This window comes from Tyto alba, unplaced genomic scaffold, assembly GCF_018691265.1.
Source record: "Tyto alba isolate M040663 unplaced genomic scaffold, T.alba_DEE_v4.0 Super-Scaffold_41, whole genome shotgun sequence".
NCBI lineage: Eukaryota > Metazoa > Chordata > Aves > Strigiformes > Tytonidae > Tyto > Tyto alba.
In genome coordinates this window covers 12,362,074-12,389,305 of record NW_024881317.1, presented here as the reverse complement: position 1 = coordinate 12,389,305, position 27,232 = coordinate 12,362,074, and the positions used below count along the sequence as shown (strand labels likewise).

At 41.1% G+C, this 27,232-nt stretch overlaps 1 protein-coding gene across 1 annotated transcript in view; it reads right to left on the bottom strand.

Annotated features, from left to right (window-relative positions):
* Nucleotides 1–645: 645 nt before the first annotated feature.
* FBN1 (fibrillin 1) overlaps nucleotides 646–27,232 on the bottom strand; it is a 159,814-nt gene continuing 133,227 nt past the window's right edge. The window contains exons 46-66 of the mRNA XM_042803990.1: nucleotides 25,670–25,795; nucleotides 24,759–24,875; nucleotides 24,218–24,346; nucleotides 23,846–23,965; nucleotides 23,288–23,413; nucleotides 21,195–21,344; nucleotides 18,785–18,850; nucleotides 17,923–18,039; nucleotides 17,448–17,567; nucleotides 15,681–15,803; nucleotides 15,123–15,254; nucleotides 14,378–14,503; nucleotides 13,619–13,825; nucleotides 12,906–13,031; nucleotides 12,566–12,688; nucleotides 11,512–11,628; nucleotides 10,602–10,730; nucleotides 9,618–9,737; nucleotides 6,071–6,302; nucleotides 4,863–5,037; nucleotides 646–1,923 (exon numbers count right to left, since the gene is read on the bottom strand). Of these exons, the coding sequence (XP_042659924.1) occupies nucleotides 1,534–1,923; nucleotides 4,863–5,037; nucleotides 6,071–6,302; nucleotides 9,618–9,737; nucleotides 10,602–10,730; nucleotides 11,512–11,628; nucleotides 12,566–12,688; nucleotides 12,906–13,031; nucleotides 13,619–13,825; nucleotides 14,378–14,503; nucleotides 15,123–15,254; nucleotides 15,681–15,803; nucleotides 17,448–17,567; nucleotides 17,923–18,039; nucleotides 18,785–18,850; nucleotides 21,195–21,344; nucleotides 23,288–23,413; nucleotides 23,846–23,965; nucleotides 24,218–24,346; nucleotides 24,759–24,875; nucleotides 25,670–25,795 (3,071 nt within the window). The 3' untranslated portion in view covers nucleotides 646–1,533. The remainder of the gene's footprint in view (nucleotides 1,924–4,862; nucleotides 5,038–6,070; nucleotides 6,303–9,617; nucleotides 9,738–10,601; nucleotides 10,731–11,511; nucleotides 11,629–12,565; nucleotides 12,689–12,905; nucleotides 13,032–13,618; nucleotides 13,826–14,377; nucleotides 14,504–15,122; nucleotides 15,255–15,680; nucleotides 15,804–17,447; nucleotides 17,568–17,922; nucleotides 18,040–18,784; nucleotides 18,851–21,194; nucleotides 21,345–23,287; nucleotides 23,414–23,845; nucleotides 23,966–24,217; nucleotides 24,347–24,758; nucleotides 24,876–25,669; nucleotides 25,796–27,232) is intronic.

Genomic DNA, 27,232 nt, shown 5'->3' with positions numbered 1-27,232 from the left:
GCAGTTTCAGTGACACCACTCGCTTTATTTTTTCTTCTGGACTTTATAGCATCACACCTCAGTATAACGTTCTGCTGCTGCTAAAACATACACCACAGCACCTGCACATACAAGAACACCCATATCATCAAATAATTAATTTGATAATAAAACTTAGCTACAACCGGTGATGGCTTTTGGTATCCGATTATCCCTTTGTTATCAGTCTCAGATTATTTGACAATAGCTGTTGAAGTGGGGGTAGAAGACCGGAATACCTTAAGTCAGGGCAGTTTTAGCAAGCAAAACTTTTCAAATTAATTAAATGTGTTCTCTGTATAACGATTTAACATTCATTTCTGCATGCTCTGGCTATCAAAGTTACTTATGGACAGGACTATTCAGGTCAAGTCACTGGAAATGTTCTGACTTGCTTTCTGGAGCCACGCAATCATTTGACAGAGGTCCACTGCCGTTCACGTTTGTGAAGGTTTCTGTATTTCTTCCGTTCTTCCTTTGCATGAAGAATGAACAAATGGCCGCAGCACACCTTCAGGGAGAAATCACCTGTGCACACAGACAGATATACAACCGACCCTACCAACAATGCCTGAAACATAAGAATGCAGTTTATCACACTTTTAGCAAGAACACAAGGCCACAGAATAAACTAAAAAAAAAACTGTTTTATTGTGACATTTATGACATTGAACCCTTGTTGATATGAATGACTGTGGGTACTCTTGACACATTACATAATGTCATGGTGTAGGATGGCACTGATTGTCATCTGACTTTTGAGAATGTTTAATGGTCCCTACTGACCTCAGTGCATTTTGGCAAGTCACAGAAACTTTATCATCAGGTTTGTGTATACAGTTAACAAGTAGTTGGTCTTATAAGCACCATTACAAACCCTCACATTAAGGGTATTATTAATCTAGTTTACAAATGCTTCATTGATAAAAATAGCATGATTACAGTATACACACACTTAATTTACATGTAATGTATTATAGGCATAACTGAGATAAACTACTGAGCTAACTTTGGTTGATTGAAGTATTTAGACTGAATAATGGCAATTTTGGCTTCTAAGTTGTGTAAATATTACAGTGCATTTATAAATCTAGGTTGAAAATTTACTAGCACCAAATGGATATCATAAATGGCTGACCTAGTAAGTTGTAGTTGGAGAAGCAAAGTTTAAGAATTACAAAAATAGAGCTGTCCATCAGTTGAAAGCACATTCTTGTACCTCTGCTGAAATGATGACGTGTCTCAGCATCAGTGGCCAACTTCCAATGATAGAAGTCCCAGTTTTCAAGATTCAACATATCAAGGTAGCTCAGCTACACTTAAAAGCCTGAGAAAGTGGTTGTTTTGAGCTAGGGTATTCATCCTGTACCTTGTTTATGTAAAAATATAATAGTGCTTGTTCATATAAATGTACTCATGTGAGATTGTACCTATGATATGGAGAATCTGATTGGGAGGAATATTCAGTCCTACCTATCTATCTTTGGTTTAATTATTTGGTCTTTGGTTGATGAATTAATGAAGCAATATCTGAATTTTCATTTTCAGGTTGTCTCCCAGCTCACCACTGAGGTAGTCTTTGTCATGTTTCTCTTCAAGCTGATTAAGTTCCTTCTTTTTATAGAGTGGAATACTACTGATCTGTAATGAATAGTTTCCAGGCACTGGCTTCTTCTTTGTGAAATGAAGGTAACTTATCCCGTCCTTCTTATTGATTCTAAAGAAACCATCTTCATTTCCGGAGTCAATTAAATATCGGTTGTGGTTTGTCAGTGTTGTGAGGGCAGGAAGCAGTTCCAGGATGCGATCTTTGTTACTGAGATCTGAGATGTTGATGGAGAAGACCGCTGCTTTCTCGATATCCCAGCTGGCGAGACTGATGGGCGGCTCCAGCTCTTGCTGATCCTGCACAAGGACGAATTATGTTAGTTGGCTTTGTCAGAGAGCATTTCACATCTGCCTATGGGTATGTATTTCTTACCCAGCTCATTCATTATTAATCATCTTTAAAAAGGAAGTTCTGTAAAACCATCTGTCAATCCACTATTATGGGCCTAGGGCTTGTCAGGATGACGTACAGTCTTTGTCACTGTCCCTGCGTGGGTAACGGGAGCCTGAGACATGCACCGAAAGGTTCTGTGTGTGGGTCCCACTGCCTGACAAAGCCTCTCCATGCTTGGCTTGGAATCCGCCACCAGTCTCCAACAAAGAGAGCAGCAAAGGCATACTCCTCCTCTCTAACAGGGGAACCACCAGCTAATGTGAACAATAACGGGCGGAAGAGGGCAGGGTCTGGGGGGGAAGCACGCCGTTTAGGTGGGATTCTTCCACTTTGCAAGATTCTCTTTGTTTAGGTGTGGGGCCAGGGCAGCCTGCAGGCACAGGGGGGTGCTGGAAAAGCAGCGCCGCCCCTCGCCTCCGAGTGACGGTAACCGGGCTCCCTGTGAGTCCCCTGTGCACGGGTCACGCTGCAGTGGCAGAAGGATAACATTTCAGACAGCACATCGGCTGTAACATTTTGATTTGGAAAGCAAGGGAAGATCTACGTCACCTCTGAGACAAATCCAGCACTAATCACAAAGAGTACTGAAACACTGAAGAAACAGTTTACAGCCCCACTCTGCTCAAAATCAAACGTCCAACACTCTTCTGGGCAAAAGCACTCTCCTGGCATCCCGCATCAGCACAGCACCACGCACTGAGCACCTAATGGAAACCACTAACAGGCTCCTGAATCCCCTGTATTTGTGCATGGAGAAGCAAGCTCTTCGGCACGTACGCCTGAGCAGAGAAGACAGCAGAGGTGACATTTAGCTCAAGGTAGTAATGGCGTGGCCACATTCTACAAGAGTGCTCAGCATCTCTTGGTTATTTTTAGAATGCAACACGCACACGTTTGCATGCCCACATGTACCTTCAGCTGAACAACAAACACCTGCACCGTCTGGAGACCTGCCATGACCTGCTGGTCATGACCACGCCTGGCTTCTCGGGCTGGGTCAGGGCAGAGCCCTTCACCTGTGACATCACTGTCACCTTGGACTGGATGAAGAAGTGAGAAGTCAAATGACTGTGGACTTGGTGATGCTTCTCCTGCAACTTGTTTACAGTTTCCTGAAGTCTGTATATAACTAATGTGAACAGTAAGGTTGAAATCCAGTGACTTGTGCTGGACATTGGACTGGATGACCAGACTGGGCAACTCTGACTTTATATTACAAGCTGAAATAAGCCATTGTGGGACTCTCCAGGTAATGCAGGGAGTTTGAATTTAGTGCAAGGGGGACTACAGTAACATTACACATTACAAGATCATGCTTCTGCCATGACTCCTGCACTCACACTGGGAGGTGTGGTGCTGGAAGCTCAGCTGAAGAGCAAAGAGAATTAAAATCACCTCCATCCTATTGTGTCTCACTGTTGTGATCAATTCAGAACAGACCCCAGCAGAGCGAGTTTGGTGAAGGATTCACTTTAATGCTTTTGTAAGAAACATTTGCTAACACCCAAGGATGAATGAAAAGGAATGCCTATCCTTTGCATAAAGACAAAACCTGTCACACAGCAGACTAGTTTTCATGTAAATGTAAGTGCTGAAACCACTTACTAATATTTGGTTAATAAAACAAAGCTAATGACAACATCTAGGAAGAAGTGGAGTTGTGTGAGGACTGCAGTAGAATCACAGAATGTTTTGGGTTGGAAGGGACCTTAAAGACCATCTAGTCCCAACCACCCTGCCATGGGCAGGGACACCTTCCCCCAGCCCAGGTTGCTCCCAGCCCCGTCCAACCTGGCCCTGAACTCTTCCAGGGAGGGGGCAGCCACAGCTGCTCTGGGCACCCTGTGCCAGTGTCTCACCACCCTCTAAGTTCTTTAAGGAAGTAAAGAATTTCCTTACACTTAACCTAAATCCACCCTTTTTCAGTTTAAACCCGTTACCCTTCGTCGTATCACTACACCCCCTGATAAAGAGTCCCTCCCCACCTTTCCTGTCCCCCCGTTAAGCCCTGGGAGGCCGCTCTAAGTTCTCCCCGGAGCCTTCTCTTCTCCAGGCTGGACCCCCCAACCCTCTCAGTTTGTCTTCACAGGAGAGGTGCTCCAGCCCCCGATCATCCCCGTGGACCTCTTCTGGACTGTAGAGTATAGATGAGTAGTACAGATAAACATTTCACTGACACAGTTACCCCACTTGAAGGTAAATGGCAAACTGCCTCTGTCCCCAGCAATGACAAATGCAGCTCTGCCTCCCGTGCCGCTGCCTGGGCCAGGGGTGACCCGCGCGCAGCCTCGCTGACAGCCTCAGCCCCAGGCACAGGTGACTGACTGAGAGGGCCTGGACCAGCCGCAGGAGGGGCTGCAGCCCTGGGCGCCCTCCAGGTGAGGCGTCTGTCTCCAGAGCTCTGTGTTTGCTCTGGGGAGGGCTCCAGCCCCAGACACGCAACACGGTGCCGCTTGGCAGGGTCCACATCCACTCTGGCCAACAGGACCTGCCTTTCTGGCCACAAGGTCACACAGATGTTTTACATACCACTGTCCTCTGACTTCAAGAGCCTGCTTTGCTGGTGAGTGGACTGCTCTCTGGACAGCTGGATGAGCATTTATTTTAGTGTTTGATGCAACATAGATGTTAGGTATGCAGGGGCTTCAGAGGATGACCTTTGCCTAATGACAGTGAACAATTTCAGAAAGCCCGCAGACGGACTGCTTGACATCCCAAACCAGCTCTCTGTGGTCTACTTTGGGGTGTACGTTTTTCCTGTGGGATTGCCTCTTGGCACATCTCCTGAGACTGGCTTTCACAAGACAACCGCAAACCCTTTCTCCCAAAAAGGGTCCATTACCTCTGCCTCGTTTGCAGTTTCATTAGTGCTTCTGCGCTTCCTTCCTCTCTTGGGATATCCATTGATTTTACATTCGTAACAAGCTTCTGGAGAGAGGGAGTTGTCATCTACTTCTCCACTGAGTGAAAGCTCTTGTCCTTGCCCTTTTCCTAGCCCCACTCCAGAAACACAGTGTCTGAGGAAGGAAGAAATTAAAAATTAATTCCAGTGAGACAGAGATCTTATCAAAAGCTGAATTTGGGGGACTGTGAATACAAATAATAAAGCAACTATGTTGCACTCATTTCCTAGGAAAAATTTCTGCTGAAGTCAACAGGCAAAATTCCTACTGAATCACAATGCAGCTACCTCTGATTTCAAGAACCTGGCTCCACAAGGCTTTGCCTAAGAGAGACCAGCCAGTATCTCACAGTTTAAAACCACAGGCTTTAGCTCTGAGAAGTTGTTAGTAATTTCTGTTATCCAACCTGGAACACATTAAAAGAGACCAATTTTCAGAAACTTCTGAAAAATCTGAAAAGTGAGGTCTTCCTTAACGTATCTCAAACCTTTTAGTCACTTGTACAATTTAAGCCACAATCCTTCTACTTTCCATTTGAGTTGCTTTGTCCTACATGATGAACATCCCTAACACTCCCCATTGGGGCAAGTGAAAATGGGTTTTCTTGATAAAGCAGACATTTATTCAGAAAATTATTCATTTGGAACACAGAAGAACATGGAACATATACAAACTTAAGATCATACAGAATTGTTATTCCAACCAGTGGGTGAAGCCACTAGTATAATATCATTTCACTTTGGAGCTGGCAGGGGGTGTTATTATTATTTTATTTTGTTTTAAAGCAGACAAGTGATACACCAGAAATCACAGCGAGGGGCGTGAGCTCCCAAGTTGCAAGCTCAGAGAACTTGGCTAGCTGCTGGGGTGTGCAGGAGAGAGGTGAAAGCAGTAGCTTAAAAGAGATGATTTAGCCTGGTAGCCCTGACTAAATTTCATTAAAACCATGTTGCTCCCTTCCCCTGGTTACCTTTCCCCTCTCTCATCTCCCAAAATCAGCAGGTGCATCCAACTCTTGAACACCTCCACAATCCTATCCCTCTGTCATCGGCGACAGTCCCCCCCCGGTTCTGCTGCTCCACACTACAGAGAAAGGAGCGGATTATGTCCCCTTTATGTCTGTTAGTTTAAAATAAGAATCCCTTACCCTTGTCCTATTCTGAAGTAACCAGGTGGACATCCACAGACATAGCCACCTTCAGTATTTGAACAACCATAACTGCATGGGGCTTGTGCAGAACCGCATTCATTGATATCTTGGCAACCTCCACTAAACTGTTCATATTGAAATCCGGTAGGGCACATACATTTATAGCTTCCCAAAGTATTGTGGCAAGATGCTCCTCCACAAATGTGTGCACTGAGACATTCATTTTCATCTGGAAAAGAAGCAGAACATACCACGTTAACTTTTACTCCCAGGTGTAGTCCAGCCTACCCCTTCAGAAAGATCATGCTTGACTGTTGCTAAACATGCTGCCACATCAGACAGACAGAAATGGAGGACAGGGCTTGGCCTCACCCTTGGCTAGGGCAGCAGTCGCTAGGAGATGACTACAACCATGCAACAGAGCAACATTGGGGCTACTCTACAGAAGATGTTTCATGCCACGTCAGCTCATGCTCCGGAGAGCAGAGGAGGCAACTTTTTTTGTTCCAGAAACAACTGAGAAGACTAAAACTTTGTACAGCCAACAGTCTGGTCCGGCAATCCTATGTTCATAATGCTATTCAACATTAAAGGAAAAAAAGTAAGGAATCAAGCTCTGACACCTTTTCCAGGCACTGAAAATCCCTCCCCCTACACACGTGCATTTAAATATGAGGTACAGGTAAGGTACAGGAACAAGTAGTAAAGTAAAAATAAAAGCAGCTGTAGATACAAGACTGCCACATTTGGAGCCAGCCCTTTTCCAAACTTCCCAAGTGCAGCACTGTAGGAGGTTGAGGTCAGTTCAAGCCTATTTACCGTAAAAGGCTAGTTTTTTTAATGTGGCGGGTCTGAATTTTTTTGTCTGATGTGTCAAATTGCTCTGACGTGTTCCGAATGCTATTATTGCTCATTTTCTGTGATAAAGCAAATGCATGTGCACACTGCATGTGCGTGCATGTGTGTAAGAAATGCCATCTGGACACTCTGTGGATAAAATGTAAAGCACAGAGCAGCATCTCTGACCCAAGCATCCAGGTTACAGGAGACAAAGTACTAATTCAGAGCATTACTGTCTTTTTCCAAACAACGTCGCTGTTCTTTGTTTAAAAGCAATGCTTTTGCTTCTTGCAGCCTGGTTTACGGCATGGTGCACTACAGAACTGCCTGGGCAGGAGATGCAGTCACACACAGCACAAGACATGGGAGGAACCAAAGCATTCTTCAGTGATTATCTAAATATGTGTTGCAGCAACATCAAAAGTCCCTGAACACTTCATTAAATAAACTGAAAAAGACACAAACTGTTTGCAGAAATGGGATTGCCAAGGAATATGAAGGAACTGTCACGGAAAAACCTACAACATGGATTCTAGGTAAGTATCAAGAACATACAGTTACAGATGTTACAGTGTGAACATGTGGAGACCACAAGGTATTAAAACCTGGGGCTGACTTCTGTGTTACCAAAGTCTGTAAGAGTTTTGCCATTAACTGAGAGTGATGATTCAGTATTCGTCATATGTAACACAGCAATTATGTCAACATCATAAATGCGTTTTTGGGACACAGAAAGTTACTGAACCAAGATGAGATATGCTCACTTCGCCCTGCTCCACAGCAGCAAGAGTGTGGACACTACTGAGATTAGTTCCCATATTTTGGGTGATTGTTGGAAGGAAAAAATGAAGAAAAGTGAAAAAAATAGATACAGGAGCCTTGGACTCTGCATGAGCTGTGCTGTCAGGCATCAGCCTTGCTCTCCTGCGCTCTGTGATCTGCAACACACAGCTCTGTCATGCTCAGCTTCAGCAGGAAGGAGAGATGTCATGAGGAAAAAGGAAACCAAGCCTCCTTGCCTGCAGTTTTGGGTTTCTGCCTGGACTGCCCCATGTCCAAGAAGGTGGAAGTGCTGGCTGAATCCTTCCCCAGTGGTGGCTCTCGGTGTAGTTTTCCCTGCTGAAGTTTCTGGTGATCAGTATTTGTGGTGCCAAGGCTGAAGTCTTTCTTTCAGCGGGGGAAATACCAGTGCTTGTGCATTTTGAAAATTATACTCCTTGTATAAAATCTAAACAGTAGTCAGTGGGCTCGAAAACTGGAATAACAGTGTACAGCTGGTTTGGAAATACACTTAGTTAAATACTATCACCCAGGAAGACTTAGAAACAGCCAAGATGTTTCATAAAACTGAGAGCTGCACTTTTTCAGATTCCACAACGTCCTCCAGAAGCCAGATGTGGCAGTGCTGCATTTGGGTTTTTTTGTACCCTCCTGCAGATTAAATTCTAATTTAACACTAAGTTCTGCTAGTTTAATATTCAAAACCACCATATGTTTGTGCTCCCTCCTTGTTCTCTTGTATGTTAGAGGCACAGGGTATTGGAGCATGAGCACAAGCAAGCAAATGGAACAATAAGGACTGCATAAAATGTCAGGAGGTTTGGTAAGCATAATTAAAAGCAGAGACCTCCCTAGAGCACCACAGTGATAACAAGCAAAGGCATTTTTATGTTTCTGAAAGCAAAGCAAGCCAAACAAAGAGTTATGAAGCCCTTTGTTCTCAAAGGGGTCATCAAACACATCTCTGGGTATCCACACAAGACTAACTTGTATGAAGCCCATTAAATGTGACTAAAAACACACGTAACTGTCACTAGAGTGAAAATTATTCATCCTTCTCTTGTTTGAATACACTACATGTTACACTGCTGAAACATACACAGATTTTTCCCATGGCTTCTGCAGAGGACCTTGTTCTGTCTGCTCAGGTCCTATCCAGCATCAACGCTCTGCACATGCAGCCCTCTCTGCGAGGGCTCAGAGACGTGGGATAGAACCAAAGTTTAGATAGAGAAGAAATAAGCATTTTAATTCACCAGTGTATTTACTTCTTAACATAAATAAAGAGCACTAGCATTTGTTAATTATAACCAGAATTGTCCTGTAAGCACTTGTCATAAACTGCATCCCAAAGCTGCAAGGAAGCAGCTTTAGACAGATAGCAGCAGCTTTGCACAAATATGACAAATGGTTAATTCTGTACAGAGAAGAGGCTTAAACACAGCAGCCTTCCTGTCACAGATCAAGTAGGATTTGAATAGAATTTTAGATGCTTTGGGCCAGAAGTTTAATTTAACAATTTAACAATACAAACCTGTGGTTCTGAGTCTGCCAGGTTCAACCCACCATCAGCTCTCAGACAGGATCTGTGTCTGAGCAGAGACTGTTCCACGGCCGAGTAAGACCTCCTTTGTTCAGACCACACGATACACAAGTAACACAAGTTCCCTCAAAGTCAATACAATTTCTAGCACCCTCAGGGATAATTTTGTGCTTAAACACTCTTCAAACCAGGACATAGGCTACCGGGTGCTTCATAGCCATACTGCCTTTCACAGGAGTGCACATTTGTCACAAAAATACTGAACTTATTAAATTATGATCAGAAAAAGACAATACGTCAATTTGCGCCATTGCCCTTCGCTTCTTGCTGCTAACAAAGGTAACATGCATTTTAATGTATGAATTTTAAAAAGTGACTTGCCAACACATTGGTTCCATTGGTAATGCTGGAGATATCCTTGTGGGCAGCTACACCTGTATCCTCCAATTATATTTTGGCAGCCATGCTGACACCGGTGGTTTCCATCACATTCATCAACATCTAGAAAGGTGAGGTACACTCTGAGTCTTGTAAGAGGAGCTTAAATTATGCTATATTTGAAAAGTATGTCACAAATAATCATATTCATATATCATATATATGGAAGTATATTTCAGAATCTTCCAAAAACCTGACCAGTGCTGGGAGACCATTTCAGGCCCTTCAGGTTTGCATTTCTGGCTCCACAGCAAGTAACTCAGGGCTGAAGACCACTGAAAGCTCAAATTCTGCCACAATTTTCAGAGGTTTTGCATTCTGCTATGGAACAGACAGCAGAAATCTATTTGTATATGGGACCCCCAAGGCTTTCCTAAGGCTCCCAGGCTGACTCTTAAGGCTAGCAGCTCCAGAGCAGACAGTTCTTTGCTTTTACTCAAGCATCCAAACCTGGAATCCCAGATACCTCTTTTCAAAGCAAACCAAACTCTATCCCAGGAGAAGGCTCTGAATGCTCCAGGGACCCAGAGCAATAAAGTCTGCAGCCTTTAAACTCTCTCTTTAGCAGGTCGCCTTGGAGATGCAAGACTTCCTGTCCTTGGTGAGCCCTTCAGAAATCCATCCAACAGAAGTTCACTGAACTTATGATACTTGAACAAAAACATTCCAGGCTAAATTGAAGTCTCCTCTTAAAATATCTGTCCAGCTCTTTAGCATCCTGCAACATATCTATTTATTCAGGCCCATGGGGAGAAATACTGCCTTGTTGCTGAATGTCCATGCCCCACTCCCCTTCAATCTACACCTGCTTACTGCATAGGTTTTGGTGCTTACTCCATAGGTTCCTCCCTGGAAGACAGTATGGCTGAGAGAAGGTGAAGGAAACCAAGAGAAGGCCAAGTTAAATACACTGTGTTCTGTACCTACCTTCACAGCTAAGCCCAGTTTGATCAAGTGAGAAGCCACGTTGACACTCACAAACAAAACTTCCTGGTGTATTCTGGCAAATGCCCTTTGCCCCACATAAATTAATTTCAGTAGCACACTCATTATTATCTGAAAGAAACCAGAGCCCGAGTGTTACTTTTTATTCCTTGTGAAAATGACCATTTGGCAATGCTAACAATGAACAGTTTGTGACAAGAGGTAAAGAAACATCAGTAAGGTAGCTGTCTCACTGCCCTCTCCATTTTTTACTTGGCACTACAGAAGGAGCGTTTACATCACCTTCTTTTTAATTTGAAAACACAATAGCTCTAGGAAGGGAAACGCTCCTTTTCTTTACCAAGAATATGGAGTTTGATGTTCTAGTCTTCAAACACCCCCAAATTCACACCAATACCACAGGATCATCAGACTGCCACAAGTAGGATCCAACTTGCAGAACAGAACAGGGTGTTTTGCAGGAAGTAGTACATTTCCACAGACATAATGGGTATGTGTTTAAAGGACAACTGCAGAAATGTATGTTTTACGCTTATTGTTTCAAGAAGCCTTGACGTGATCTCTAATGTGGGTCCCATGATGAACTACAAGAACAGAAATGTAACTATTTTTTTCCTCAATGGGTAAGAAAGGGTAGGGCAAGGATTACAAATTGGTGTTTTTACTGTCTGATTTTTGCAAGTACAAAATTCAAAGACACAGATTATGAAAACACGGGAAGATAGGAGGGAGGGCTTCTTTGCATATTCAGTTCTGGTAGGACTGAGATCAGAACCTAGCTTATGTTTCCATTTGGTTTCTCAGGAAGCCGATTACATCTCCTTGCTACTTGGCTTCTGGAATAAGTCAGTACTAAACCCCAAATCTGTGTCTACATTCCCACATCACTTACCAATGCAGGCTGTATGGTGCTGAGTGAATCCAGGAGGACATTTACAAGTGAAACCCCCAATAGTGTTGACACACAGGAACTGGCAGTTGTGTTGTTTTGTTGCACATTCATCAAGATCTAAAAAAACCCAAGAAAACATCTTTCACTTAGGTTTCCTGTGGAAGATCTGACAGTTCAGCTGGACTTAGAGAGAAGTGATTGCAAGTAAATAACATATCAAATAGAGCTTTTTGAATATACATCTCAATTTCCATGCTGGCTTCCAGTTCCTTTCACATGAAACGCCCCATGTAATGAATGGGACTTTGGAGCTACACTAGTGTCCATGCCAACGCTGGATTGCAGACACCACTCTCATCTGTCTGAAAGATGCTCTTACATCAATGTCTGCTCTTATTGCAGTCAATAAATGGGAAGTCGCCATCTTTATGAGAAGCAGTGGCAGATTTCAAAACAGTACTGCACTGAAGCATGCTATTACTTCAAAAGAAATACTTAAACGTTAATGACAAAGCATACTATCATTTCCCCTGCCAAGTTTAAAATTGCTGCTCTAACTTGTCTAACTTCAGTCAGATCTTTGCTACTAAGGTACATAAATAAATGATATCATAACGAACATTTCAAACTCTCTCCTGCACTGCTATGCCTTATTCAGCATGATACAGATGTCATAGGTTAAAATGCTGTTGATGCTGAACAATGCACTTGCAAACCATGCTCATCTTTGCATCTGTTAAGATACATTTATCACTAAAAAATATGGCTTAAACCAACATGTTTACCAAATTAAGACCAATCATATCTACTGTTGGGTATGATGTCTTTTAAGATCAGCTGTCATCAGCCTGCAAAAATTCCTGTGGATCTACTGTTCATCCAGATTATCAAAGAACTAACTGAAACACCAGCTCCATCTTATGCCACTTCCACTGTCTTTAGTGGAAATATTCACATGAATCAAGGAGACTGATTTATATAATTTATATGTAATTTGATTGGTATTTTCCTGTGAAACAGAGTTTCTGCAGTAAATTATTTTCTTTATTTTTACCTTTGCAGCTTCTCCCATCTTCTTGCAGGATGTACCCTTTTGGACATGAACACTGGAAGCTCCCCTCTGTGTTTTTGCAGATGAAGTTGCAAGGTTTTGGGGACTCATTACATTCATTCAGATCTAGAAGAAGCAAAATCGGATACCTCAGTGCTGATAACCAAAATCTGTGAAAATTTTTTTCAAAATGCTCAGGAGACATCAGAAGGAAATCAAAATTGCCAAAGTATTCTAATGAATGACATTTTCTTTTCTCATTTTTCAAAATCTTTGTATTTCTTTCTGCAAGTCACCTTTTAGTAATGAACTTCATATACACACACCATAATGAAAAACCTACCTATGCAAAGAGTGCCAGTTATATCTGTAGTATAGCCAAGGTTGCAATGACAACGATAAGATCCTCTCTCATTGATGCATTCTCCATTACGGCAGACATCATGAATAACCTTGCATTCATCAATATCTGTAATTAAATGAGGGTTAGTTTACAATGGAACATGACTGGTTTTATACAGCTTCAATATATTCTTGTGACCTGACGTGATAAAACCCCATACCCTACATAAAATAGAAAAATTACACAAAATACTGCCCAGATTTATATTAAGTGGAAAAATATGGAATGGAGCATTAATCTAACCTTTAAATGCAATGAACAAGCCTTAAGTGGAAGCGAACAACCAGAGCTGATCATACATTAGCTTCCATAAATCAATCACTTTGCTTTCATGTACATATATATCTCTCAATCTGTACCTACAACACACTCAAATGTGAGAGTGCAAATTCCTATTCAAATGAATGTCAATCAACCAGCATGCAAAATAAATATCTGCCAAGATGGAATGGACGCCTCATCATCCAGGGCCTTTGGCGATGCACCCTGCTCCCAAAGGACTATACTCCCTCAACATGAAAACTCCCAGAAAATTTTGACCAATATCCAAAATATTTAGAACCTCACAGCGTTCAAATATGCAAAAGGAGAGTTTATAATTTAGCATTTAATTTGACATTGTGTGAGAGTGCCTTTCATAGAAAAGTCAGTACCTGCTCCATTAGACATGTATCCTCGGCCATGAGGGCAAAGCTTCTTGAAGGCCACGGTGCCTGGGAAGGGGCAGACCTCACAGTTTTGCCCCCAGCCTCGGCCACCATCACAGCAGCATTCAGACTTGGTGACAGAGTTCCTGTTGCTTGATCCGATTTGACACATACTTTGTAAGACTTCAGTGAAGCAGTAGCCCTCCCTGTTGTCTGGAAGAGAAATTATGCATCACAGAGAATCCTAATGGTGACGACCTCCAGAGGGTCATGAGATATTAGGAATTTAGTCAGAAATATAAAAGAAAGGGCATACTTCACCCTGGGACTGTGGAACTGAGAATGAAAGACTACCAGCAGTAAGAAAGAGAGTGCGACATCTAAGGGAAACAAAGAAGACAGGAAGTTTAGCAAAAGGTGGAAGATAAGTTACATTATGCTTATAAAAATATAGGTTTCTGTTTGAACCCAGAGAAAAAAGACTGGCTGGAAATCAGGACCAAAGAAAAGGCAGAGCAATTTCAGGCTGACTGAAACCAAACAGTCAGCTTTCATAGCAAGTTAACCCAGCCGGACTGGCTGAAGGAGGCCTACGGTCAGCATGGGACGAATGAACTTGCGGAGGGTGCCTACTTACAAAGGCCCCTTCCCGAAGGCATACAAATTCAAGAGCATGTTTACTCACTATACATTTCTAAGTTTAATTTCAACCACAATTTCTGCTATCAAAGTGATAGTTCATTAGGGTGTTAATGTGTGACTTACCAAGGCACTCGTTCTGGGCGTCACTGGCAGTGAATCCCTCGTTGCATTCACATCTGTAACTTCCCACTGTGTTTACACAACGGCCATTCTCGCAGATCCCAGGTTTGGTCTGACATTCATTCTCATCTGTGTTTTTGAAATTATATGACAAAAATAAAGTCCATTACTGGATTAATGCAGGTTAGAGAAGTGTGTATGGAGCTGTGTATTCTGCCTGGCTAAACAAATGGCTTGCCTTTTTTTTTTTTTTTTTAATAAAACATCTCTTTTATCCGATTTTGAGAGGAAAAATGACCATCTAGCTCACAACATTATGTATTTTGCTACTACATACATTTTCTCTGCAGTATATTCCTCACTGGTTTTCAAAATTTTTCAGTTACAGCTGCACTTCTGAATACCATCCAAAGTTTAAAGCCAATTCAGATCTGCTCTCATTCATGCTAACAGAGATAAACAAGCTTACAGCAATGGGCCCAATTCTCCACTTTCTTCACTCAGAGCAATTCATCAGCACCAGTACAAACTGATTGTAAAGACAGCCACATCCACATTTTCTATGTACTGTCCACATGTGTACACACCTGAACAGCAAAGCAAAGTGTGTATAGCACCAGTAGATCCATTACACAGGTAGTTGTGTAATTCCTCCCCTGAGTTCCTTAACACTTTGTTAAACGCAAAATTTTCAGCTCTGCTGAGGAACTGTATGTTTCAAGAGCTTCATCACTTCAGAGTCACTTACCTATACAGCCTTCTCCATCTGGTCTGCGCTGATAACCTGGTCCACAGATACACATATAGGTGCCAATTAGGTTTTTGCACTCCATCTGTTTTGAGTCACAATCGTGAATTCCTTCTTCACACTCATTCTGATCTAAAACACAAGATTTAGACTTCATTACATAGAGAAACAACCTTGGAAATTCACAGTAGTAAATTCTGACTTTGGAATTTCAATCGTAATCAAACTCTATACATACTTTTATTGTCCTAAACTAACCATAAGATCTACTAGCCTATAGCAAATTGATTTCTCCCAAATGCCCATTTTCAGGGCAAGACAAAACCGTATCATCTGATATGACCTTGCTTTATGCAGATGTATAAGTTTACAGGCAGGACAGGGCTAATACGATCAACTGCATAATGCAAACCATAGAATTTAATCCCAAATTCTTTCTGACTTGGTTACTTTGTGGGATTAAAACTCTGGCCCAATAGTGCACTGAGTCAGAGTCCTACCCCTGCAGGAACTTGAAATCATTAACTCATAACTGTGAGAATCTGGTAAGAGCTTTACCTCTGCACATTCTCCGGTCCTCTCGCAGAACATACCCTGCAGGACACTTGCATTCGTAGGATCCATAAGTGTTCACGCAGCGGAAAGCACAGAGCAGAGGGTTCTGAATGCACTCATTGACATCTGGATTTGGAGCGACAAAGACCATGGGGGAAGTGAAACATGCTTCTGTAAAACTCAGCAGACTTGAGTGCACAGGTTTTAGGTACAGACCACACCACTGATCCCAGCTTACCGAGGGCCAAATTTTAATAGTTGGGGACCCACGGTTCTACTCATTATGGATTTCTGTATAGGAGCAGGCACCAGGCACGCCAGGATGTTTGCACAGCTACCTGAAGTTTCAGTATCTTCAATGGCAAGCAGCCAATGGAAATAATTTCAAGATTCACGCTGCCAAAATACTGTCTCAGTTTAAACTGTATCTTTTCCATAACTAGGCTTGGTTTTTATAACTGGTTATTTTTAAATTCTAGATGCACTAATTCAGCTTCTTTGTAAACTGAATTCAATAAAACAATATCCTTACTAGAAACATTATTCTGAAGTGCATTTACATACGCTCTGGGCTACCTGAGTAATTACTGCTATATAATGATGTTTATGTACTCCACTAACAACTCCACTGCAATTTGAGCTTTCACCCAAATTCCACAGGGAAGTGAATGAAGCTCTAACTGTATATAAAACTAATGTAAGCTGATGCAAAAATAGAAGCATTCTTTTGTATGGGCTTGCAAACAAATAGATTATGGCAGATAATTTAGGAACAGCTATGTCAGGTCAGAAGAGGGTGTCAGAATGTCCCAGGACATTGTCCTCTCTCTGGTTGTAGCAGAAGGAGATTAGTATTAAAAAAACCCCATACCATTTATGCACAGACCTTTCCCCTGACACAGCCTCTCAGTTTACAGACTTCCACAGCCAAAAGCCACGATCAAACCATCAAGCTTAATTTCCACTGATGGATTCCTGCACAAATTTGTACAATCTCTTTCTGGGTGAATTTATACTTATGGCCTCACTAATATTCTGCAGCAAAGAGTTCCACAGCTTAATTAGTATGCATATAAAAATGTTTGCTTTGGTTTGTCTAACATGTTCCCTCGATTTTTGTACCTTTACCACTTATGGCTTTATAAATTTAAATCATGTATTTCTTCAACCACATTTTCCACACCGAAAAATCCTAGTCCAATTAATTTTCTGCGTGTCCCTTCTATAACTCTGATCTTCCTTACTGCTCCCTTCTTTGTACATTTTCACATTTTTATTTTTTGAAATGAGAGACAAATATTGAACCTAGGGGTACCATAATAATCGTCTACTACTGTATTTATATTTTCTGGTTTGTACCCTGTTTCTTCTCTAGCAAACCCAAGCAGGCCATTTTCTATTTTCATCATCCACAGTGACTCCTTACTCAAGGGTCATCTAGGCGGTAAGCAAAAACCATACACACAATAAGCAGTGTTTCTGGGCTCTGTTCTGGAGAGAACATACCCCAACATGGTCCTCTTTGGGCAGTCCCTTAGCAGATACTACCTGAAAGCCTGTTCACCCAACCTCCAGTTACAAAAAGGTACCACAGTTCAAGGTGGATACATGAAGGAGGAACATATTTTTCTGTTTCAGATAAAGATGCATTGTTCCAAATGTCCATATTTTTCTTTTTAAGCCACTTTACACTCCTCGATAGTTTCTGAAATCAGGAAACTGTTTCAGCACACAACTACAACAACAGTCCCTAATACATGGGAGTCTCACCTTCACAGGTCATCATCGGTCCAGGCTCAAATCCCTCAACGCAGGTGCATTCGAAACCTCCCACCACATTCCTGCAAGTTCCATTTCCACATGGGTTTCCAACAGCACATTCATCAGTATCTGCAAGCAGTTAAATCAAGGCAAGAATACATGGTTGTATTCAACCAAAGAGGTATAAAATCTGTTGTTGTTGATGTACAACCAAAAAACCCACAAAATCTAAAAACTCACTTAAGTTACTGAACTGGAGTCACAGACTCCTAGCATAATTTGGGATCGCTGATCTGGGTCAAACACTCAGCCAGAGCAGGACCAGCTCAGAGCAGATTGCTCAGGCCCTGCCCTGGCAGGTTTTACACACCAGCAGGGATGGAGACTCCACAACATTAGAATAATATGATCCCACTACTTCTTCATGCCATACTTAGTAATTCAGGAGATTTTTTAAAATGGAAGATGAAACAGCTGTACTTACCCACACACTGAGCTCCTTGTAGTATGTAACCATACGGACATTCACAGCGGAAAGACCCATCTGTGTTGATACACTGCCCAAATTTACAGTTATCTGGATCAAGGCACTCATCCACATCTTAACCAGAAATACAAACAACACAGTAAGTGCAATTGACTTCATGTGCTTTTAGACTTCTCTCAAAGAACAAGTGTTGTTCTGGCGAGAAACATTCCTGAGATCACAAAAAAATACTAGTATTTGAATTTTGATATATTAAGATGAGGGCATAGAATATGTCTTGCAGGACAGCTTTCAGAAAGCAGAAAAGAAACTGATTCTAAATGTCAGATAAAAAAACCTTTCCAACTGGGGCTATAGGGAGAGGAGTAGATATGAAAAGCAGTAGTCATCCAGCGCTCCTTAAATGAAAACTTTTGCCAATAAGGCTGAAGTGCTGTTTGTCTTGGGAGAGAACAGAATGTACTGAAAGGAACTGGGAAACTGTGGTTTGCACTTCTAGAGGATTAAAACCACTTACTGTAAACAGGTTACCATATATCGTATAAGACAAGACAGGTATGCTATGTGATCCATTATTTAAATCCTACATAAATTTCCTAGCAAATCTACTCAACAGAAATTAAAAAGCCAAAATGCTACTCTAAAAGAAGTTTAATTTCTGATATATGAGATATTCAAGCTTGAATTTTAAACTGGTATGAATAATTGGGAGGAAAAAAAAAAAGTTTAAAAGTTTCCACAATTCATAGCATTCGGAAATAGTTGCAGAAGTGCTATTCTCAATTGAAAGGGAGAATGTCTTATGCGTAGGAAATGGCATACTGATGCAACCACAGCATCGGGCAGTGCTGGCACTTACCCAGCCTTGCGTCACCAGGTCCAACAAGGATGCCAATTCCAAATGGACAAATCTGTCTGAATGCCTCTGTAAAAAAAAAAGTTTTTTTAAAAAATCAAACCATACGTTAAATTCTGTATTTGCCATCAGCATTACTTAGGAGCTACACAAGTAACCACTGATACTAATTCATCTTCCTCATGTTCAGGTCCAGAAATATAGTATGTAGATTATAAACCTAGAATTTAATCTTACGTTCACATGAAAACTGTATGCTCACTTTACATTTCATCTGATCGCCTGTCTGTATGTATGTAAAATCCTGTGATTAATTAGCATTATTTAACTTTCCGTAAGGAGCAAACTAACGCAATATTTCAATTCTAAAAGTATCAATACTGCATTCTCTGCTGTTGTAAATGAAAGATTTCCTGCATTTTCTGAAGAAGACAGAACTTAATCTGTAGCCACCACTTAGTAGCTCCTTAAAGCATGCCAATCTCTAGTTCTAGAGTAATGATTTTATTATAGGTATGCTGAATATAAAATTCCAAGGTTCAGCTTAGATTGAAGTCACCACTTGGTTTCCAAATCCACAGGGGTTTCTATGCAGTTTTGGAAGACTTAAAGGTGATGTAAGTATTTTGAGAACAAGTAATTCTCTATTTTTTGTTGCAGAAAGCACATACTTCCTTACCTGTGCAAATCACCTGGTATATTCATGGCATTAGAATAAATAAGAAATCCTAAATTTCTACTCTGGTGGACCAAAATGCAATAACGATGCATGTAATCATAAAGGCCCCCCCCCCAAAAAAAAACTTACAAAGTCTTGCAACTGAAACTAACCTTCCATCTCTCCCCTCTAAACTGTATCTTGAGCAGATGGACAGATGCAGGACTGTAATTCAAACAATCTCAAGATGCTGCTGAGTATATTCTCTATTAACCATGCTCAGAACATCACAGAACCCTTGACAAGATTTAATTTTTTGTTTTACAAATTCAATAGGCTGCAGAGAGATGTACAGTGCAGCAGCACACTACAGTCATAGACATAACAAATGTTACGCTTTCTTCAGTTGAAATACATTAGCTGATCTTTGCTGAGGTTGAACAAAATAGAACTAAACGTAGATGCACACTGGCAATGAAAGCAACAGTGTCTGGCACACTGGTAGGCTCTGAGTGGGAAACTCAGCCCTGTGCAGCTGGGCAGCACAAAACCTGCCTGTTGCTCAAGCCTTCAGGAAGACACTCAGGCGGCACATGTGCTTCAGCCTACCAGCCTGCATTCAGGCAACATACAATGGAGAACAAGCGTGAGATAACAACTGAGTAATTTTTTAAAAGAAGAAAACAATTCCACTTTCTGTGACATGCCAAGCCATAAATTTCCCAGATATCCGATATCTTAAATCTATTTCTTTTTTAAAAGATAAGAAAAAACAGCCTTGATATCATCCTTTGACAACAGTTTGGACAGTGAAAAATATATGTGCTCACACTTCAAGGAAATGCTGCAATGTATACCATGCTTTTCCAACTGACTTTGGTTCAAATGCCCCAGAACAATGGAATGAAACATGCACAGGCAATAAGCCTAGGAAGAATATCGCAACTGGCACATCTGATTCTCTTTTCTTCCTTTGGCTCTTGTAAAGATTGTCTGCAAAACATCTACATGAATTATTAATGAAATGAACTGTATTAATGTATTGCTGAAACCAGTAATGCTGTTAACCACATTTGTCAGCACAAATTAAAGTCCATTCAGCAAACTGCACCACGATGGTATAAAGGCCTGTTGACTTGCTTGATGCCTAGTTACTTAGTCCTACAAAGGATACTAGCAAAGGAAAGTGTTTCTTTAGCAACATTCCATGGAGGTTTTTCTTCATCAAGGCCTGTGTTTTGTCATTCCCTGTTATTTTTGCAAGTCATTCATATTGATAAGATGGCAAATATAGATTTTTTTAATAACAAAATTTAACAGAATGATTCAGATGTGGATCTAGTTTGGCTGTTGGGGTATTTTTGTTAGATTTCATGTTTATGGTGCCCCTTCTTAAATTTATTTACAATTAGATGAATTCCATTCGTGTCTTGCAGGTACTTCCACTCAGAGCCTATCAAGGACCTACTTACTACTTTACGCTTTCTGTATGTGACACCTCCAGAGCAAAATACTCAGCACCTACTCATACTAACAAACCTGTAAGCAAGCAAGGAATACGCTTGAGTCTGGACTATGCTAGGAATATGGTTTTTGATACTACAATGGCATCTACTTTACAGAAAGCAGTTACAATTGTTAGGGTTAAATGCCTCTGGAAAATTATTTTTCCTAATTCCTTCTTATAAGAATCCCAATCCTCTTTCAGTTCTGAGAGGCTATCATAACAGTAAGGTAACCTAAACAATAACGCACCGTCTGCTTCCTCTGGGCAGAGTTCACAGGGATCTCCCCATCCCTGTCCCTTTAAGGCGCAGCAACACTCTTGTTTGGAGTGGTTTCGGGACTTCGGCACAGAACACTTTCCATCTTCAAATTTGGTAAAGCAGTAACTTACTCTGAGATCTGCATAGAGAAAAACTTGTTATGAGCAGTCAGGGTGACTCTGGCACAGTTTTCACTTAAAGGCGTTAATTGCAAAATTACAGGAGGCCCCCCAGCAAAACACCCAGCTTCCATCTGAGTCTGCCAAGAAGGACCATTATTGTCTCTGGGGAAGATCTGAAGAGGGGGTGGAGCTCCCTACCCCAGTGAAGGAAAACGATGGGATAGAGTGTCCTATTTCAGTCATTGAAAAGGAAGGACTTTTCTCTTTCATCCAGCAGAGATGGAAGGGCTGGACTCCCCTCTTAGCCTCACTCCTTTTTATAAAAAAATTAATATTGGCTTAATTTATTTCTATTCCATTATTAGTAAGAATCGAGAGATTTTAATCAACTTGCAATAATACTGTGGAGTGTTAAAATGAGAGGCAATCTTCAGTAGTGCTTTCCTTCCTCCTTCTTCCCTGAGGTACACACAAAGAAAACTGGACAGTGGCACTACATTTTACTTCCTTAAGCTGGGTAACCAGGATGCTGGAGCAGAGCTGAGTTCGCAGACCACAAGCATCCAGCAGGCAGAGAGCTGGCAGCTCCCTGCGTTGGCAGGGGGACAGTAACAGGGCAGTTGTGGAAGCTGCTGCTCATCCAGTTTTCCGGCTGCAGCATCAATGCTGGGCAATCTCCAGATTTTACAAAAATCCTAGGTAATGGGAAGTTTTAAACAAAACTTTGGCCTGAGACACTTGAAAAAAAAGTCTTCTCCTGGGGATGGGGAGAAGCCCACTTAAAGTTCATACACAGAAGTGTGCATTTTACTCTGATATTACGTGCGAAAAAGTGGTCTGTTTTCATAAAGGAGAAGATCAGGTTGCATTCGATTTTTTTCATTACCTGAAGGAACAACACCCTTAGACTGAAGAAACCTCATTTATACAAGCTACAAAAGCACAGCTAAAACAGCCATACTGCTTTCTTGAAGTTGAGTGAAGTAACTGTGCCAAACTGCATGGTGGTTTGGAGACTTGGATGAACGTTTACTGCAGGTTGGATTAATTTTTACCAAAAACCACAGTTTCATTTAGCCCACTGTGAAGTGAAGAACTCACTAGGGTGTCAACAAGCATCACCGTTCTGTGCCAAACATAACTTCAGAGGTCCTTATAAAGATCTTACTCAGTGGTTCCCACTGTGCACACGGTGTATAGGACATTTAATGATATATCTATTCAATAATTTCCAAAGTCTTTAAAATAACTCACTCCCTAATTTGCTGTGCTTTTTATTTATCCACAAAATAAACTAGCCTGTGGCTTTTCATTACTAGATGTTCAGCTTTTAGCATCTGATCTCTGTCTTAGTGCCCATGTATAAGGTCTGAACAGTGTATGTGATAATCTAGAAGCCAAAAGACACTTCAGAGTTTTCTAAGCAGATGGGTGCTTATTGTCCACACAAAACTGTTTGCAAATTTTTTCCATTGATCTTTTTTCCACCCACACATTTGTGGAAAGGAATAGAATATAGCAAGTGTTATGGTGAATTTGATAAGTGCTAGGAACAGCCTTATTCCTGGAAATGCTGACTTTAGCAGTGCACTGCAGTAGTCTCCTGCCTGTGTTTGTGCTCCATCTCTGTGTCAGACATGCCACTATCTATACAGAGTCCAGGTAGCCTCAACATTTTTTCCAGGGGTGCAGGAAAGGCTGCAGGGCTACATAATTTCCTCACTTAACCTGGTACATTTAACATTATCTTCGCCCCTTTTATTGCAATGTTCTCTTTAATGACAACTAGATGTTAGGGAAAGACAGAACCTGGCCCCAACTACAGAATTATCATGTTTTCCTTGTGAAAAACACCATTTGAGTCCAGAGTCTCCTTATTATATTAGAAACAGGCAGCTAATAAGGCTTTTATAAGACAGCAAACAAATTTTGAAATGCCAGAAAGTAGGAATGAACTTACCTTGGCATCGTCTTCCTGTGGAAGACAACACAAAGCCTTCTGGACATAGACATTTGAAACTGCCTGGAGTGTTGCTGCATGTGCCCAGGGCACAAATTTCTGGCTGTTCCACACACTCATCAATGTCTGTAAGAAAGGTAATTAAAGAGATGAGAAATAAAAATGTCTACACTTGCGCCTGTACTACCATAAAATGTAAACTTACATCTAAGAGATTTGGAAAATTAAAAAGTCAAACAAACAGGAACAGACAGAAAGAGGAACAGGAAATCCAGGTGCAAAAGCTAGGGTTAGTTTTCAAATCCTCATGCAGTGGACAAACCTCAGCAATGTACCATAAACCAAACAGCATGGGATTAGATCTTTCTTGGGATCAGATCAGGTAGTTCTGGTTCAAACAAAAGTTGGTGAGACTTTTTCTGGGCAGTGAGTGACTACAGTTCAGAACTGTACACTGTCAAAAAAGACTAAACATTCCTCTGCATCTAAACATGAGTAAAGTGGTAACAGCTGTGGGTGGCTAGGAAAGGGACAGAAGGAGGATTGTTTCATACACACCTTCACATTTGTCATTCTGCAGGACATATCCAGGAGGACAGATACATCTGAACGACCCATCCAAGTTCTGACATGTGCCTGGTGAGCATTTTCCAGGCTCCAGTGCACATTCATTGACATCTAAAAGAAAAGAAAGACAATTTATTTGAGATTAATCTGTGCCTAAGACTGCTTTAATTTTGATTCCAGCAAGCTGATGGTGGAACTTCCCAGGATCAGAAGAGTCCTCTTATCCTCCTCCTGTCATTGTTTTCTTCTGCTAGGTACAATGATGACAGTGTGACAGTTCTCTCTGACCTCTTCTACTGTTTTCCGACGAGTATCTCCTCAAGGTTTGTTGCACTTTTTTCTACCGTAAAAGAAAGCACTCACCAACACAAGTCCTTCCATCCAGAGCCACCTCATAGCCGTCATTGCAAAGACACTGGAAGGACCCGATCGTGTTCACACACTGACCATTCCTGCAGAGCATTCCATTTCCACTTGCACATTCGTCCACATCTAAGAAAAATAACATTGAAAGATATATAAGAAATGTCTGCAAAAAGTGAAATTGAGTAGGTGAGATTTCTGTTTCCACTATACCAGCACAGTAACTGATAACACATAAATCATACTCTGTTTCAAAAGCAAGCGAGGGAGAAATACTGCTATTGGTCTATGTTGTAAAACTGTCAAAGCAAGAATAAAACAAGGAATAGCATATATCACATGCAAACATTTAGGTGGCTATAGAAAAGTGAGGAGTGTATAATCAAAGGGGACTTTTCAGACTGAAGAAATCAGTTTTTGTCTTTAATCATGCAGACCATGCAAGGTGTAATCCTAACTCAGTGGAGAAGACAGTACTAATGGTACTTCCATTAGAAGTAGAAAGTCTTAGAAACATGTAACTGGTCCCAGCACTCCTCACCTATGCAGTCATTGTTGTGTGAGAGGATGAACCCCAAATTGCAGCGGCAGTTGAAAGAGCCAATGGTGTTTCTGCAGGTTCCGTTGCCGCAGGCGTCTCTCTCACATTCATTAATATCTACAGAGGAGGAAAAATGAGCAGCAGTAATTTTAATCATTGATGGGGAAAGGAAAGCCTGTAGCTATCCCAGAGGCAAGAGAAATAATTCACTACCAACAGTATGAACAGAAAGGAAAAAGATTGTCATATCTCCCCAAAAGAAGATTTTACACTGTTTTATACACTTGATGTTAACACCTACAAAAATAATTAAGGGTCCAACAATTATTTATCTTACCGTGGCTCCTATCTCACCCTTCCCAAAGGAAGTCTAAGCTATATTTAATCATAAGCGTTCTGAAATCTCCTCATCTTGCTCGGACGACAGACACTACACTAACAGCTGTGCATGGGTTAAATACAGAATTTCTTTCTTTATGAAGATGACTCTGTTTCTGAAAAGGGCACTTTTCTGGCAAGAAATCTACCCTTCATTTACTCTGTTAACAAGTAGGCTGTATACAATTGCTGCATTGCAATATTCATCTATTAAATTTCTTGCCTAAAGGGATAAATGAGACAAGATGCTTCAGAAAATTCTAAGACAAATGGAACATTTTCTTGAAAAATAAAAGCATTAGCAGTTCATCAGACATGATATGTATTTTTAAAGGTTTACTCTACTGTAATGAGGTGTTCTTCATTCATTATCAGCTTTCTAGCATCTCTAATTGCCAGCTATGGTGTTTTTGCACCTTTGCCTGGTGGTAAACAGCTCACAATCTCAGTTTTTGTAATGCAACTCCTTATGACAAAGAAACTAATATCTATCTTAATAGAAGCCCAAGTACAACTTAATGTGATACACTTGCCTATACACATTGTTCTGTCATCATTGGTCTTGAATCCATTGTGACAAATGCAGTAGAAACTTCCAACAGTGTCAATACACTGTCCGTGGCTGCAGATATTGGGAATTTCTTGACATTCATTCCGATCTGAAAGCAAAGAGGCACATTGAAAGTTAAGGTGTTGGAACTACAGGGCTGGAAAGATGTATTAGCAGCAGCAACCATGGTAGTTAGAACCCAGTGCACGGCCCTTATTTAAAATAGTACTTTTAATCTATTAATGACAAAAGCATAACTAAGTAAATCTCAGAAAAGGTCCTATTTGCTTGTAAATTACCTTTTCCAACATTTCTGAGGCTGAAAAAAATTTACCAAATACAAATCACCAAAAATTTACCAAACAAATTCTTGCTAGAGGGAAAGCATATCACCATGACTTTGAAAAGTAGAATTAATGACATGAAATTGTATAGAAAGATTTCTGAGTGCTCTACATTGACTGCAGCGGATATGAAAGCCACATATAAACCACAGCTTGTATCCTTCTCATGAAGGCAACTACTTGGTTTCCGCTACATTTGATTGTAGCACAGATTGCCTGATTAACCCACAGAAATCAGTCCAAACAAAAAGGGAGATGAATCTTACACTTTTCTGACTAAGCTTACAGAGAAATAAAATGCATTGCGTATTTATTTACTCATTGTGCAGAGATAAAATGGGTACATGTACACATATGTGCTATAGCATCCATGCCTCGTGCAATGTGATGATCCCGTAAACTGGACAAAGCTCAAACAGCAAGAGAGTTACTACTGTATGGAGTCAGAAAATATTTTGCCAACAGCAGCAAACACTCAGGTGCATAATTCTGCAGAGAGAGATGGGGAAAGCTATCCCAGCATGTGACATGCTGCCTTACAGTAGCAGGGCACCTATTATACTACTTCAACAGCTGACTGCTTCCTGTTACTCGTTACAAATGCTTTCAGGCAGAATCCAGGATTCTATCAATAGTAAATGAAACAAAATGTTAAAGAACTAAATGTTTGCTCTCCAGCACATTTTTTCCCATGACAAATCAGAAAGATTAATCAAATGAAGTCTTTTTGTTGACCTCATAAGCAACAAGAGCTTCTTTGATTCAGTATGCTTCCTAGCATTTTGTCTGCTGCAGGTCCAAAATATGAGAACTGAAGCGCTCCTGTAAGCTTGCAATAAAATTGATTAGTTTTTAGCGTTCAGTAATTTTCTTTTATATGCAATCTAAGCAAAGCAGATGTAGTTTCTTACCAAACCATCCCCAGTTCATAGCAAAACTAAGAGTCAAGTTATTCCTAATTGCAAAGAACTTCATGTGCTAAATCTTGTTTTCCTGCCTCTGCTGACTCTTCTCTACACTCTACTTGACACACAGACAATCCTAATAGCCCCCATCCCCAGGATTACTGTACATCAACTGGGGCCACTAGTAACTTTGGATGGGTGTTTACTGAGGACCAAGCTCTCCCAATGCTATTAATGATATTGCTGCTATTTAGAGTCTAAAGGAGGCAGAAAGGAAACCAATACTGGATAACATGC